Source organism: Panthera pardus, unplaced genomic scaffold (assembly GCF_024362965.1).
Source record: "Panthera pardus isolate Hobbes unplaced genomic scaffold, ASM2436296v1 HiC_scaffold_15, whole genome shotgun sequence".
Lineage (NCBI taxonomy): Eukaryota > Metazoa > Chordata > Mammalia > Carnivora > Felidae > Panthera > Panthera pardus.
Window position 1 is genome coordinate 2,055,233 of NW_026526710.1, and position 14,901 is coordinate 2,070,133.

A 14,901-nucleotide genomic window follows, 5' to 3' on the forward strand; every position below is an offset into this window, starting at 1 on the left:
CATTCTGTTTCTGTCTCTCTCAAAAATAAATAAACATTAAAAAAAAATGATAGATGTTATTTCTACTTTCTTCCTCCTACAGATTCTAAATTCTGTTTATATTTTTCTTTTTGCAGGTTTAACCCAGAGACTGACTTCACCATAGAAACACCCATAGTTATATCAATGGTTGGGGCAAGATAGTGGCAACAGGCAAAGGAAAAATAGCTTTGACATCCTAAGGACAATGAGTATGCTAAAACCAAGTGGGCTTAAGGCCCCTACCAAGATCCTTAAACCTGGAAGCACAGCCTTGAAGACACCTGCTGCTGGTAAGGCTTTCTGTTTTCCCTTAGTAGAAATCAATTAGAATCCTATTTGAAAACTTTAAAAAGACAGCCTTATAAAACTTCATATTCTTGAAAATATTTGAAAAAGGTTTAATTAAAAGACCTGGAATTTTATATCTAAAAATCTTTAAAAAAATTTTTTTTAATGTTTATTTTTGAGAGAGAGAGAGAGAGTGTGAGTTGGGAAGGAGCAGAGAAAGAGGGAGACACAGAATCTGAAACAGGCTCCAGGCATAACCCGACGAGGGGCTCAAACTCATAAACTGTGAGATCATGACCTGAGCCAAAGTCGGATGCTTAACTGAACCACCCAAGTGCCTATATATCTAAAAATCTTAATAAAGAGTTTACTTTTCTTGTAGGTTGTCTTTTTTTTTGTTTTTTTTTTTTTGACTTAGTTTATTTAGGGGTACCTGGGTGGCTCAGTTGGTTAAGTGACTGTTGGTTTTGGCTCAGGTCATGATCTTGTGGTTCGTGAGTTCGAGCCCCACATCAGGCTCCGTGCTGGCAGCATGGAGTCTGCTTGGGATTCTCTCTCTCCCTCTCTCTCTGCCCCTCCCGTTTGCTCTCTCTCTTGCTCAAAATGAATAAATAAATTAAAAAGAAAATAAACTTAATTTGTTTAGTGCATGGTGCCAAAACAGTTGTCAAGTGACTTTAGTATTTAATCCTTATGGTGTTAAGATACACTACTTTGTTTTTCTCCCTGTGTCATTTTGAACTCATCTGGACCTTTCTCCCTGAGGCTTAGGGATGTGTGGAGAAAACAAAGACGAGTCTGGTTTAAGAGATTTGATGACACTAACCGATCTGAAGTTGGCCATTGGTTTCAAGGGAGCAGGCGGTACAGTGGCCCAAATCTGGCTTATGCGGGAAATCATCCCCATTTCATAGATGAACCCATGCCCTTGACCATCTTCAGCCTCTTCCTCCTCTGTTCTCCATCTCCTCCTCCACCATTTCAATTTATATCCCATAATGGCCACCTAAGGTCTTTAATAAGAGAGACAGGAGAGGGTATCTGATGCTTGCTTTTATGGGCTTTTAATGTGATTTATACACTATTGAATAGGTTATCAGCCATCCCAGACAGATGTCCACCATAAAATATTAGTCCAACCTTGTTTCTTTAAGTTTTTCCATAAAACCTCATTGATCTTTCATGAGGGCAGGGATCTTTGTGGTTGTTTTTTTTTCCCCACTACCCAAATCCACCCACATACGTGGAACATTGTCTAGCTCATAACAGGAGCTCATTAAATATTTGTTGACTGAATAAAGGTTCCAAATTATTTACATTTTGTGTAATGAGGATAAACCCATGTTTTCCTGTGTTTTTATCAGAGAAGCCATAAAACATCTTAGATGAGAGGCAAGCTTTGCTTTGGCATCTCTTATTCTCCTTCCCCTCAAAATCCTTTCTCTCTTTAGGACCCCTTCAAATGCTGCCCCTTCCTTGAGCCCTTCCACAGTTATACTCAACCTTGTTTTAGACAAATTAAAAAAAAAATTCTTTTAATGTTTATTTATTTTTGAGACCGAGACAGAGCATGAGTGGGGGAGGGGCAGATTGAGAGGGAGACACAGAATCCGAAGCAGCCTCCAGGCTCTGAGCTGTCAGCACAGAGCCCGACTCGGGGCTCAAACTCATGAACGATGAGATCATGGCCTGAGCTGAAGTGAAACGTTTAACTGACTGAACCACCCAGGTGCCCTCTCACCCCTGTTTTAGAATTGTCTTTTTCACTTTTAGCATTTTTTATGCACACCCTTTAGCATATAAAGTCCTTCGGTGCAGGAGATCAGGAGAAATTCACTTGGTTACCTCAACAGTATTCAGCACACACTAGTTGGTTTTTTTTTTTTTTTTTTTTTTTTTTAGAGTCAAGCAGCCTATAAACATTAAAATTTAATATGCTTAAAAGGAAATAATTACCAGTTGGAGCACTTTTATGAGGATTGTTTTTCAGAAACTCATGCTTTCAGCACTCTGTCAGGAAGAATTGTTCATGTACAAAGCTGGAATAGATCCTAAAAAACTGGGCTGGCCTGTCTTTGGCAGATGATTATCTGTTTGATCTGAGAGCGTCTACCGTCTTCTAAAAACAACAACAACAACAACACAAACCCTTCATAAATCAAAACTCCACAGTCTCCGGTGTAGGGTAAAGGGATGTTCCTCCTCCTTAGGCCGTCCAGACAATTCTGTTCTTTGATCTGTGCATGGTTCACTCTTTCTGTTGATCAGGCCTCAGGCCAGATGTTACTTCCTCCAGGAGGCCTTTCCTGACTGCTCTGCCTAAAGCCACCGTCTCCTCCACCGCACTTCCATCACCTGAAATCACCTGGTGTGTCTTTTGACTGACCCCACGTCTCTACTCTGGGCTCTGTAATGGCATGGGCTGTGCTGTCGTGCTTTGTCCCCTCGTGAAGAACAGTGCCTGTGACTAGGTGCTGGAGTGGTGGAAACTCAAAGAAAAGAGGAGCATGAATAAATACATTATTTCATTTAATCTTTATTTTTATTTTTTTGAAGTTTATTTATTTTGGGTGGGGGGAAGGGCAGAGAAAAAGAATCCCAAGTAGGCTCCGCAAGGTCAGTGCAGAGCCCAATGTGGGGCTTGGACTCACGAACTGCAAGACCATGACCTGAGCCAAAAGTGGACGCCTAACCGACTGAGCCACCCAGGGATCCCTTATTTTATTACTTTTTTAAAGCTTATTTATTTTGAGAGAGAGCCAGCGTGTGCATGTGAGCGGGAGAGGGGGTAGAGAGAGACAGAATCCCAAGCCATTTCCACACTGTCACAGAACCTGAGACGGGGTTGGATCCCATGAACCGTGAGATCATGACCTGAGCTGAAATCAAGAGTTGGACACTTAATCAATTGAGCCACGCAGGCACCCCTAAAGCTCTTTACATTTATTTATTTTTGAGAGACAGAGAGACGGAGCACAAGTGGGGAGGGGCAGAGAGAGAAGGAGGCAGAATCTGAAGCAGGCTCCAGGCTCTGTGCCCTCAGCACAGAGCCCGACGCAGGGCCTGAACTCATAAATCGTGAGATCATGACCTGAGCCGAAGTCGGATGCCTAACCGACTGAGCCACTCAGGCGCCCCGAAAACTCTTTAGATACTACTTTCCTCTTACAGATGAAGAAATTGAACTCAGAGATCATGTAACACCCTAAGACTGCAATGTGCCTAGTAAATGGTAGTGTGCTTAAGGGGCACCTGGTGGCTCATTCAGTTAAGCGTCTGACTCTTGGTTTCTGCTCAGGTCATGATCTCGTGGCTTTATGAGTTCCAGCCCCATGTTGGGCTCCGTGCTGACAGTGTGGAGCCCTCTTGGGATTCTCTGTCTTCCTCTCTCTCTGCTCCTGCTGTCTCTGTCTCTCTCAAAATAACCAAAAAAAAAAAAAAAAAAAAAAAAAAAATGATAGAGTGGTTAAGATTGTGGACTTGGCCAGTTCATACCAAATATTTAATGAGCACTTGCTGGATGAATGCTGGAATTTCCAGTGTAAATATCACATTTCTGGCAAAATTTAACTTCTGTTTTTGCCACAAGGTAGAGATTACATAAAGTCATCTTGCCTTAGCAGCGAGTTTGGCCAAGTGCTACCTACCTTTTTTTTCCCTTGTGATTTCCACATCTCTGCCAGCAAAGGAATGGGGTTTATCTGGTGTCTTGGAGTGAGGTGGCAGGGCTGCAGCTCCGAGTCCCCTCCTTCTCCAGGCATGACTGCGAATCTCTGGACGACTGCGCCCACGAGGGAATAGCGCCCGTCTCCAGGGATCTGAGTGGGTGTTTGCTCCTGATGTGCAGGGAGGAGGGGAAAGGAAAAGATGAAATCAAACCTGTATTATGATCTATGGGAAAGGGACTCCCCCCCCTCCCCCCCTTGGACTTTTTCCAGTCATAATTGCCGGTAAGGATTAATCCCACCAGCTCACTGAGTTTCGACAGCATTGAAAATGGTAGTGGTGGGTCAAGTACTTTTATCTTTTTTTGTTGTTGTTTAATTGATTTAAGTAATCTCTATACCCAATGTGGAGCTCGACCTCACAACCCCGAGATCAAGAGTCGTACGCTTCACTCAGCCAGCCAGGTGCTCTAATGGGTTAAGTACTCTTTGCCTCCTTGTTAAAAAAAAAAAAAAAAAAAAAAAAAAAAAGGATCGCACACCTTAGAAATGCTGTGACTCCTGTTGCTTTGGGCTTTCTCCAGTTTATTTTCCTTTAAGGTAGAAAGGAGTGGTCTGCTCGAATATGAAAGTGAATCTTCTCTGATCCTTTCTTCTGTTTGCAGTTGTAGCTCCAGTGGAAAGAACAACATCCAGTGAAAAAGCATCAAGTGCGCCATCCTCTGAGGCACAAGAGGAATTTGTGGATGACTTTCGAGTCGGGGAGAGAGTTTGGGTGAATGGGAATAAACCTGGGTTCATCCAGTTTCTGGGAGAAACCCAGTTCGCACCGGGCCAGTGGGCCGGGATTGTTTTAGATGAACCCATAGGCAAAAATGACGGTTCAGTGGCAGGAGTTCGGTACTTCCAGTGTGAGCCTCTAAAGGGCATATTCACCCGCCCTTCGAAGTTGACAAGGAAGGTGCAGGCAGAAGATGAAGCTAACGGCCTGCAGACGACTCCTGCTTCCAGAGCGACTTCGCCTCTGTCCACCTCAGCGGCCGGCATGATGACCTCGTCCCCAGCAGTCCCTTCAAATATCCCCCATAAATCGTCCCAGCCAACAGCAAAGGAACCTTCAGCTACGTCTCAGATCAGCAACCTTACAAAAACTGCCAGTGAATCTATCTCCAACCTCTCAGAGGCCGGTTCAATCAAGAAAGGAGAAAGAGAGCTCAAAATTGGAGACAGAGTATTGGTGAGTCCATAGACCTTTCTGAGGTCATTGTGTTGAACTGAGACTAGTTACTGATGAATGGTTGAAATGCACACAGACAGGCTTGGCGTCGGTTTTAGAGGGACCGCTCATTTATAGAGAAATTCGTCAACTTTTCTAATTGTTGGGTTTATGTGTGAAAATGCAGCAAATTAGTAACTGGCTGTATAGTATGAACATAAGTTTGCAATGGTTAGTTGAAGTTTTATCTACCAGGTTAGCCAAAAGAATGTTGAATTTATTATTTGTAACTATTACTTGACAAAACAAGCTCAGAAGTGGACTTGGAAAGTTTTTTCCCCCTGGTTCTTAATTTTTGCTTTAAGGATGGTGTGTAGGTGTATATAAGATCCTGCTTTTTTAGGTGTCTTGAAAAACTCAGACAAAACAGGATGTCATTTCAGAATTCCTGTGCCTCTGAAATTACCAGGTTCAGATCTAGGAAAAGGAAGGAAATGTGCAGTAGTTTCTGTTTACTAATAGGCAAGAAACACAACATGTAAGGTCTATGCTGTATGTAATTCTAGAACCCCTGAATTTATGACAGTGGTTGATGTGTTCTTTGTTTTAAACAAGAAGCTAAAAAACACCAGCTTTGCATTTGTGACCTCAGCAAGTTAACTTCCCAGTTTCCTCATCCGTAAGAACATAATAATAGTACTAACTAACCTCCTAGCATCATTGGAAGGATTAAATTAGATAACGCATTTAAACTTTTTTTTTAAATTTTTAAAAATTTTTATTTATTTTTGAGAGAGAGAGAGAGCGAGCATGAAAAGTGGAAGGGCAGAAAGAGAGGGAGACACAGAATCCGAAGCAGGCTCCAGGCTCTGAGCTGTCAGCACAGAGCCTGATGTGGGGCTCGAACCCACAAACTGCGAGATCATGACCTGAGCCGAAGTCGGACACTTAACCGGCTGAGCCACCCAGGCACCCCAACGCATTTAAATTTCTTAGCAGCGCCTGGTAGACAGCAAACACTCGAGATGGTAACTCTTTTTTTCACTGATGAAAATTTAAAGCTTTCCTATTTCACTCTGTGAACACTTCACTTAGTTCGGTTAAGGCATGAAGTTGGTCAGCAGTGTCTAACCCTTTGCTCTTCTTTTCTCGTGTCTGTTGAGCAGCTGTAGAGGTCGCCGGGCGTGGCAGCTTCCAGTGATGCAATGGGAAGACGGGGAGAGCTGTTAGCCCTCAGTGTGCCTCAGGTGGTGTTTCCACCGTGCTCTGGAGGAGCCCCGTGGAACTGAGGAGAAGGAGGCTCGGAGAAGGGTGGTCACTAGTTCAAGGGCTTCCAACCCGAAGAGGGGTAGACGTGCAATTTAAATTTTGGTCTTTTTACTCAGGTGCCTGTTGTGGAGAGGTGATGATTGACAGTATACTTTTTTTTTATGTTTATTTTTGAGAGAGAGAGCACACATGTGCACAGGAAAGGGGCAGAGAGAGAGGGAATGTTTCAAGAATCCCATGCACGCAGAGCCCAATGCAGGGCTCGAACTCACAAACTGTGAGATCTTGACCTGAGCTGAAATCAAGAGTCGGACACTTAACCGATTGAGCCACCCAGGTGCCCAACAGTATAATTGTAAAATTGGAAGTGTTCTTTGTGGTTTTGTTGTGTTACAGATAGAAAACTTACACCCAGGGAAATGAAGTGACTACCTACAGGTCACACAGTGGGTTCCCAGCAGATTTTAGAGTTAGGACCCAGGACTTCTGCCCCCCAGGCCTGTAGCACCATGAATTCAGGAGACCTCACATACCTGTGGGGGCCTTCTAATACCTCTTACCTTCAAGGGGTTCCTTCTGGATCCCTTTGTTTCAAGGTCAGTGTGTTCCCTCTTCGGTTAGTCATGAATTTCAAAGGCAGATGTGTCAGAACTTAGAGCATGTTAAGACAGCTTTTCCATGCCATGCAACTCAACCTATATCTCATTTGTTTAGCTGCTGTTCCCTTGCTGTACCAGTTTTGGGTTTCGTACAACTGCTCTTTTGTGGCAATAAAGGCTTTTTGATACTTACTTTTTTTCTTTTTCTTCTTTTTTTTTTACTCTGTAGATAACTGCTGCCATGAATGCCTTTAAAATTTTTTGCTGTGTGTATATATCTTACTTTCACAGGGTAAATTCATAGAGGTGGAATTACTGGTTTAAAGGGTATAAACATTTTTAAGGCTTATGGTACATACTCACATAGTAAGCTTTGGTTAAATCGGAAACCTGTTACCTTAGCACAGGACTGCTCTGGAGGTTAGATTGCAGGTTATATGCAATGCCAGACTAAGTGCTTTTTGTCAACAACTTCTTTCCTTCCCATTGGAGAAAGCACATGGCACACTTTCAAAACAAGAGAAACTCTCCCTTTCCACCAAGCAAAGTGAGTTGATTGAAATCCTGGTCCAGTGGTAAACCGCTTGACTGCTAAAACAGCCGAAATACATGGTCAGCATGGTTTAACTCACAGCAAAAGGCTCTCACGAGGATGCTGTGATTAAAGTGGACCTGAAGGATAGGAATTGGGCTGCCCAAAGGAAGTGGTGGTGGGCAGAAGGAGCCTTCTGGCTGAGGGAGGGGCAGACTCCCTGAGATGGGAAGGCGTTGGCATGTTTGAGGAAGAGACCAGTGTCCTTCCCCAGGTGCAGTGTGTGGTAGGAGGTGAGGCTAGTTAACTATGTGGGGTCTGCAGGGACAGGTGACATGGAGCCCATGAGGACAGGCTGTGTTCTCGTTAGGAACAATGAGAGTGGTATTGGATTTGTAGCTTGGGAAGATCACTCCGACTGCTTTGTACAGAATGGACTCGAGGTGGGTAAGAACGGGTTGGAGGTGACCTTTCTTTGAAGAGGTTGGACGTTGAAGGAGAGTACAGAGGTCCGGCGGATGGTCAGGCTGATGCTGGAGGAGTGCTGGGTCTCGGGAAGATTTTGTTTATTTTCTTTTTTTAAAGATGTCAACATCTGGAATATTTATATTCTGACTAAAATGATCTGGACCCAAGGAACAGGTTACAGACACAGTAGAGAGAGGGGATAAGTGGTGGACAGAAGTTCCTGGAAGGAGATGTCACCCCAAGCTCATACACAGGAAGAATTAACTGGCTTGTGATTAAGAGAGGGAGACTTCCTCCATTTTTATAGGAAGGAAGAAGGTGAATCTGCAGACACGGGTTGGAGTGTAGAGGTTTGAATGGTGTACTGCTAGGAAAATTTTAATGACATGGTCAGAACTGGCATACTTGGAACAAAATTTAACTTGAATCTATGAGAATTTTAAGTCTTATGAGTGTATTATTGGAAGCAATAAAATTATTCACTGCCTTTGGTTAGTATTTCTAGGAGAAATTACAAGAGTACCTTAGAGTCACAGCATTTTAGAGCCTGGATGGGATCTTTTGAAATCACCAAATGCCTCACTTTGCTTATAATACTGAAGCCCAGAGAAGAAGCAGGACTTGCCTCAGGTTGTATAGGTTTGTGATAAATGTGTGTGCGAATGTCCCAGTTTCTGTGTAACACGCCGCTTTGTTTAATAGAAACCTTTGATTTAGAAATATGAAACATTTTTGCTTCAAGATGAATTTATTAAGGAAATTAGATATGAAAATCTGAAATATTTGATACAGAATTTTCCTAATTAAAGTTGGTTACCAAAATCCCACAAAACTAAGATCATCAGATCACTGTTATGTGAGGCTTGTTCTAGAATGTTCCCAGTCCCACCCACAGGGCCCTCTTGACTTCTGCCGTGTTGAACTGGTACAGAGAATCCGGCAATTGAGCTTGCCTTCATACCCCCACCCTCCGTAACTTCACTTCTTCAGCCCATTGCAGGAAGAGCAAGAAAGTGGATTTCTGCAGTGGGTGTGGTGTTTAGCCAAACGACCTGTGTAAGACCCCAGTAGGAGCTCTGGAGCTATGACTGTATCAGGCATGTGTTTCTTAGGAAGGCAGTTAGGGCTTGCCGAAGCTCCCCCTTGTCACCTCTCCCCTGCACCGTACGCTCATAGTCGCCAGCAGGATCAGTTAGCCATGGAGTAAGTTGTGCTGATTTTGGTAATATCTGGAAGCCCAAGGAGGGTCCGTCAGAGCTGCTTGTAACAAACCCATGTGTGTCCTTCCCGTCTCTGTCTGGTCTCTGTGCTCCCATTTGTGCTCGTGAATATTGCATGGATCTCCCCGAAGATTGCTTTAGCCCATCCGGTGTGATGAGCTGCCTTGGCTTCATACTGGGGCTCACTGCACTCTCAGAGACCTGCCTCGTTGCACACTGGGAATCTCTAGGGTAACTAATTGCCCTGAATATTTTTGAGATGGCCTTGCTGCGTTTTTGGGCATATTTGATATTTCAAGGAGGTGATGTCAGATTCTTGAGAAACATGACTGACTTCCAGCTGTTGTGTTTCAACATGGTTGTCTCCATATCTGGGACTGTATGTTCTGTGCCAAATTCTTAGCCTATGACCATATATGAGAAGGAGACTTCTAAGCACTTTACTTTTTAAAATGACAAGTTTAATGTTCTTATAAGCTGCTCCCAGAGCTCTTACACTAACAGTTCTACGGTATAGATCTGTAGGTCTTTTGGATACTGTGAAAGAAGAAAAAAGTCTTCCTGAGAATTAAAAAATACCTTTATTCATAAGATTTATTTTGTGTGTGCTTGAACCTTAAATAACTATAGTTCATCTAGTATATACTTTGTGTGTCTCTTGATTAGTTCAATGTTATGTTTGTGAGATCTGTCTGTAACTTATTAATTTAAAACACACATATAGCAGGGTCATATTGTGTAAACACCACTTCACAATATACTTCTGTTGACTGGAGGCATTTCTATGCTAGTAAATACAATTCTTATTTAAAATAAGAAGGGGTACCTGGGTGGCTCAGTAGGTTAAGTACCTGAGTCTTGATTTCGGCTCAGGTCATGATCTCGTGGTTCATGAGTTCAAGTGCCACATCGGCTCCATGCGGATGGTTGCGGAGCCTGCTTGGGATTCATTTTCTCTCTGTGCCCTTCCCTTGCTTGTGTGCTATCTCTCTCTCTCTCAAAACAAATAAACTTAAAAAAAAAAAAAGTTCTCTATGGTATCACACTCTTTGGAAGCTATTGCACCTAATTTAATCATAGGCATTAGATTGCTTCCATTGTTTTCCCTAGAAATGAAGTTTCTGTGTAAAGGAATATATAAACATTTAAAATTATAATATATTGCCAAATTATAGTCCAGAGCACCATTACCATTTTATGTTTACATAAATATGACCCCACTAAATGCCCTTTCTAATAATTTGATTTCTTCTGGTTTCCTCAGTCCTCTTACCAGTGACTTAGAACCCCCAAATCTGCGAGTCTGGTTGTCACATTGCGCTTATATTGGGCATTTGTTCATCACCTACCTGGGCAGGTTCTCGTGGAAGTTGTTCTTTACTGTGGCCTCTCTGTACCTTGATTGCTGGATAGTTTGTTATTTTGAAATTCACAGAAAGATCTGTTATTTTGTATGCCGCAAAGTTGAGCAGACTCTAGATGTTCACATTATGTTAAAAACGTTTTGGAGAGGCATCTGCGTAGCTCAGTTGGTTAAGCATCTAATTCTTGGTTTCGGCTCAGGTTTGTGAGTTCGTGCCCCACATGGGACTCTGCTTTGATAGCGCAGAGCCTGCTTGGGATTCTCTCTGTCTGTCTCTCCCTCCCTCCCTCCCTCCCTCTCTCTCTCCCCCTCCCTCTCTCTCTCTCCCCCTCCCTCTCTCTCTCTCCCCCTCCCTCTCCCCCCCTCCCTCTCCCCCTCTTCCCCTCTCCCTCTCCCCCCTTCCCCTCTTCCCCTCTCCCCCTCTTCCCCTCTCCCTCTCCCCCTCTTCCCCTCTCCCTCTCCCCCTCTCCCCCTCTCCCCCTCTCCCTCTTCCCCTCTTCCCCTCTTCCCCTCTTCCCCTCTTCCCCTCTCCCTCTCCCCCTCTCCCCCTCTCCCCCTCTCCCCCTCTCCCCCCTCTCCCCCTCTCCCTCTCCCTCACTCTCTGCCCCTCTCCTGCTCACTCTCTCCCTCAAAATTAATAAGTAAATGCTTAAGAAAAAACGACAAACCTCTTTTTTGGAGACCCTGGCTGACTATGGGGATCTTTTCCAGCATAATAGATTTTACTCGGGGACCTGCAGAGAGCCTCACAGTATTGGTGAGAAGCTGGCTCCAGCAGCTGCCTCCTCTTTGTCAGAGCCAGGGCCAGTGGAATCACATCCTAGCAGTTCATGGTGGGTGCAGGTGCCCTTCCTCCTCCTCCCTGCTTTTACTTGTGAGAGGGTAGAATAAGTGTGTTTTTCTCACTTTTACTTGCAGGGCTTGAGGGTGCATAAAGCCATCCACCTGTTAGATTTCATGTCTTGGGTTTCATCCCCCCCCTTCCCCTCTCTAGCCCTGTTGTCCTGCACTGTCTGAAGTGGGCTGGCATCACTTTCACCTGGACTTCCAGACCACTGTCCAGCCACTACCTGTCTCTCCCCAGTTCTGTTCTCCACACAGTTACAGAGCGGGGCATCTAAAATGTAGACCTGATCATGCTATTCCTGCATAAAACCCTTTGTGGTGCCCTGTCTGTCTACACTGGTGGTTTTGGTTTTGGTTTTGCAGCGTTGGGAGAGTTTTCTCCAGGGCTTAGTCCCTGAGCCTGGCTAATTAATGTGAGATTAGGTTCTTTTTGCAAACATAAGATATCTTACAGAGATCAAAGCTGGTATCTCTCTAGCCTTGAAAACTTAGTGTAGGCCCTTGGGGCTCCGAAAGTTCTGGTTGAGAACACAGATCCCTCTGTCCTACTGTGGGACTGGGAGAGAGGAAAGGTCAACTACTGCCCAGGCCTGAGTCTAATGTTGGAAAGCCTGTTACTAGAGCACATCTTCTAACTCTTAGTATTGCTTTCATGAAATCGTTAAGCAGAATTAATCAAAATATCTTGAACCTGAGACTAGAGAGTTTGGGCAAAGAATATTTTGAATAGGGGTTTTTAGAGAAGGAAAAATGTAGAAGTCTTCCTTGCAGCTTCTCAGGGATTGGTAATGGGTTTGTTTGACTTCTTCCTAGTTCCCAGGTAATCCTTTCCAGGGAACACTTATTTAATATACATACATGGTATGGTTAGCTGTTACATGTTGGCTCATTTCTTGTGGTAGTATTCTAGAAATACTATGAATGATGGAGTGAAATAGTTACAAGTTAATCTGGTTGGTGAGCATACTAACGTCTTTATACATTTTTATGTGTCTTTTCTTTTTAAAAGTAAGTAAATAAAGAGATGCTGTCTGATACCCAGGTGGCATTTCAGTTTTCTGCCTTGCCAGCCCCTTAAGGGAATCCTATTCTTGCTGCTATGACATACATCCATTACCCCATTTATCATCTTTTTTTAAAGCTAAACCTATCTTTTATGTGGGTATAAAAAATAGCTGGTATATATATTTTTAATCTTGTTCTTTCTTTTTTTAAAATTTATTTTGAGAGAGAGTGCAAGCGTGAGTGGGGAGGGGCAGAGAGAGACCTAGAGAATCTCAGGTGCTTTCAGGGCAGAGCCTGACACGGGGCTCAATCTCACGAACTGTGAGACCGTGACCTGAGTCAAAATCAAAAAGTCTGATGGTCAACCGACTGAGTCACCCAGGCTCCCCTCTCTATTGTTTTTAAACCACTCTATGGAGGTATAGTATATGCATCCATTGTGAGTGTATAATTCAGTGGTATTTAATAAATGTATAGAGTTATAAAATCTCTGCAGTCCAGTTTTAGAATATTTCTAGCACCCTAAAAAGTTCTCTTTTACCAGTTGGCAAGTCATTTTCCACTCCCAACTCCAGCCCCAGGCAATCACTGATCTGCTTTCTGTCTTATTCCTTTCCTGGTCACTTTCTGTAAATGCCATTATATAACACACAGTTTTTTGTGTGTCTGGCCTCTTCCATAACATAATGTTTGAAGGTTCATCGTGTTGTAGCTCTTTGTTTTTCATGGCTAAATACATTCCGTTTTATGGATATATCACATTTCATTATCCATTTGCCTATATATTTTCTTAAATTTTTGTTAAAGGAATCCCTGCTCCTACTTCAAAATGTCCTGGTTTTGGTACTTACTTATAAGCCTGTGTGAAAAAGTCAATAGTTCTGTGCCCATGCTCTGATGTTTAACCCTCTCCCCACCCCACCCCCTTTTTCTTTCTGTTTCTTGGTATTCTCATAGGCTTTACAGAAGGGAAGATGAATTTTAAGGGTTAACATGCAAGTCAAACAGCTTTTTCTTCTTTTCACCATCGTCTTTATAATTATGCCGTCTTTTTATTTTACCTGTTTGTTTTCAGGAGAGTTACAGAGTTTATGAGAGGATACCTGTTCCACATCATCTGCGCTTGTCGTATTATTTTTCTAAGGGGGTTTACTCACTATCATACATTACAGATGGAGAGACTGAAATGATGACATGGAGCGAAGAAACAATGACGTTTACTTAGCCCACGGAACCGGTAATAGCTGTAGTTAACAGCTTCCGTCATTCAGTAAATATGCTGAGTGTCCACTCTGTGCCACACCTTCTTCTTGGTGCTGTAGATTTGGCACTGACCGACACACTGCTGTCTAACAGGGCTTCCCATTACGTTAAAATAAAATCTGAATTCCGTCCCTGCAGGGCCCACGTGCTCTGGATCCTGCCCACCCTTCTGACCTCCTTTCCCTCAACATGTCTCCCTTCCCCACTCCATTCAGCCACGCTGGCCTCCTTGCTGTTTCCAACCCCCAGACTCATTCGCACCTTGGGATTTGCCCTTTCTTCTGCCCCTGGATCTTCACATGGTTAGTGCCTAGTAGTCATTTGAGCCTTGGCTCAAAGGTCACCTCCTTGAGGATCCTTTTCCTGCTGCCCCGGCTAAAGATCCTTCACAGGCACTATCACATCACCCTATTTTGTTTTGTTTCCTAGCCCTCTACACTTGTTGATTGTCCATTTTCCCCTGACCAAAATTTAGGCTCCGTGAAAGTCTAGAGACTTTGTATGTCGTTCACGATCATATCCCCAGCACTTACGATAGTGCCTGACACATAGTAGGTGCTCGTAAATATTGTTAAAGAACCAGAGGGTTTTTAGTATAGCTGTCACGTACCCTCGAAGAGGGGGAGTAGAATTGTAAAGGATGACCACAAGAGGTGCAGTTAGGAGCCGGGGTAAAAATGAGGTAGGAAGGTTTAACCCTTCTCTGTGGGAGGCTTGCTCCAAAAAACCATCCCAAGTGGGGTTGGCTGTCTAGTTGAGGTAATACAGAATACCCGTGCTGGCACCTTCATTTCACAGCTGATTAAGTTTTAAGTCAGGGCTAAATTTGTACTTGGTAAATGCCAATTAGCCATATTTACTTATAAACTTTTTATAAATAAACTGCTTAACTCAGAATATGGCAAACAAGAGGCCACCTCGTGAAGTTTCGTTGATCATAATATTCCTGTGAAACAGTCCCTCGTTACCACTCATTGGACATTTGCTAGCTTTGGAAACCAGGACACAGATTACGGGGCACGTTTGGGATTGGTGATAAATAGATGGGAGAGTTCAGAGAGCATTAAGTGTTTCCTCTTTCATGTTTGTGGATTCGCTCATTAGCTGGCCGAATTCGTCAGTGTTCTTCTTTGTCACAGGAGCACC

General features: G+C 43.5%; 1 protein-coding gene across 12 annotated transcripts in view; it reads left to right on the forward strand.

The window, feature by feature from the left end:
- CLIP1 (CAP-Gly domain containing linker protein 1) overlaps window positions 1-14,901 on the forward strand; it is a 125,215-nt gene that overhangs the window by 36,470 nt on the left and 73,844 nt on the right. For all 12 annotated transcript variants that reach the window (XM_053901975.1, XM_053901968.1, XM_053901974.1 and 9 more), the window contains exons 2-3: window positions 117-311; window positions 4,640-5,211. In XM_053901975.1, the coding sequence (XP_053757950.1) occupies window positions 227-311; window positions 4,640-5,211 (657 nt within the window). In that variant the 5' untranslated portion in view covers window positions 117-226. The remainder of the gene's footprint in view (window positions 1-116; window positions 312-4,639; window positions 5,212-14,901) is intronic.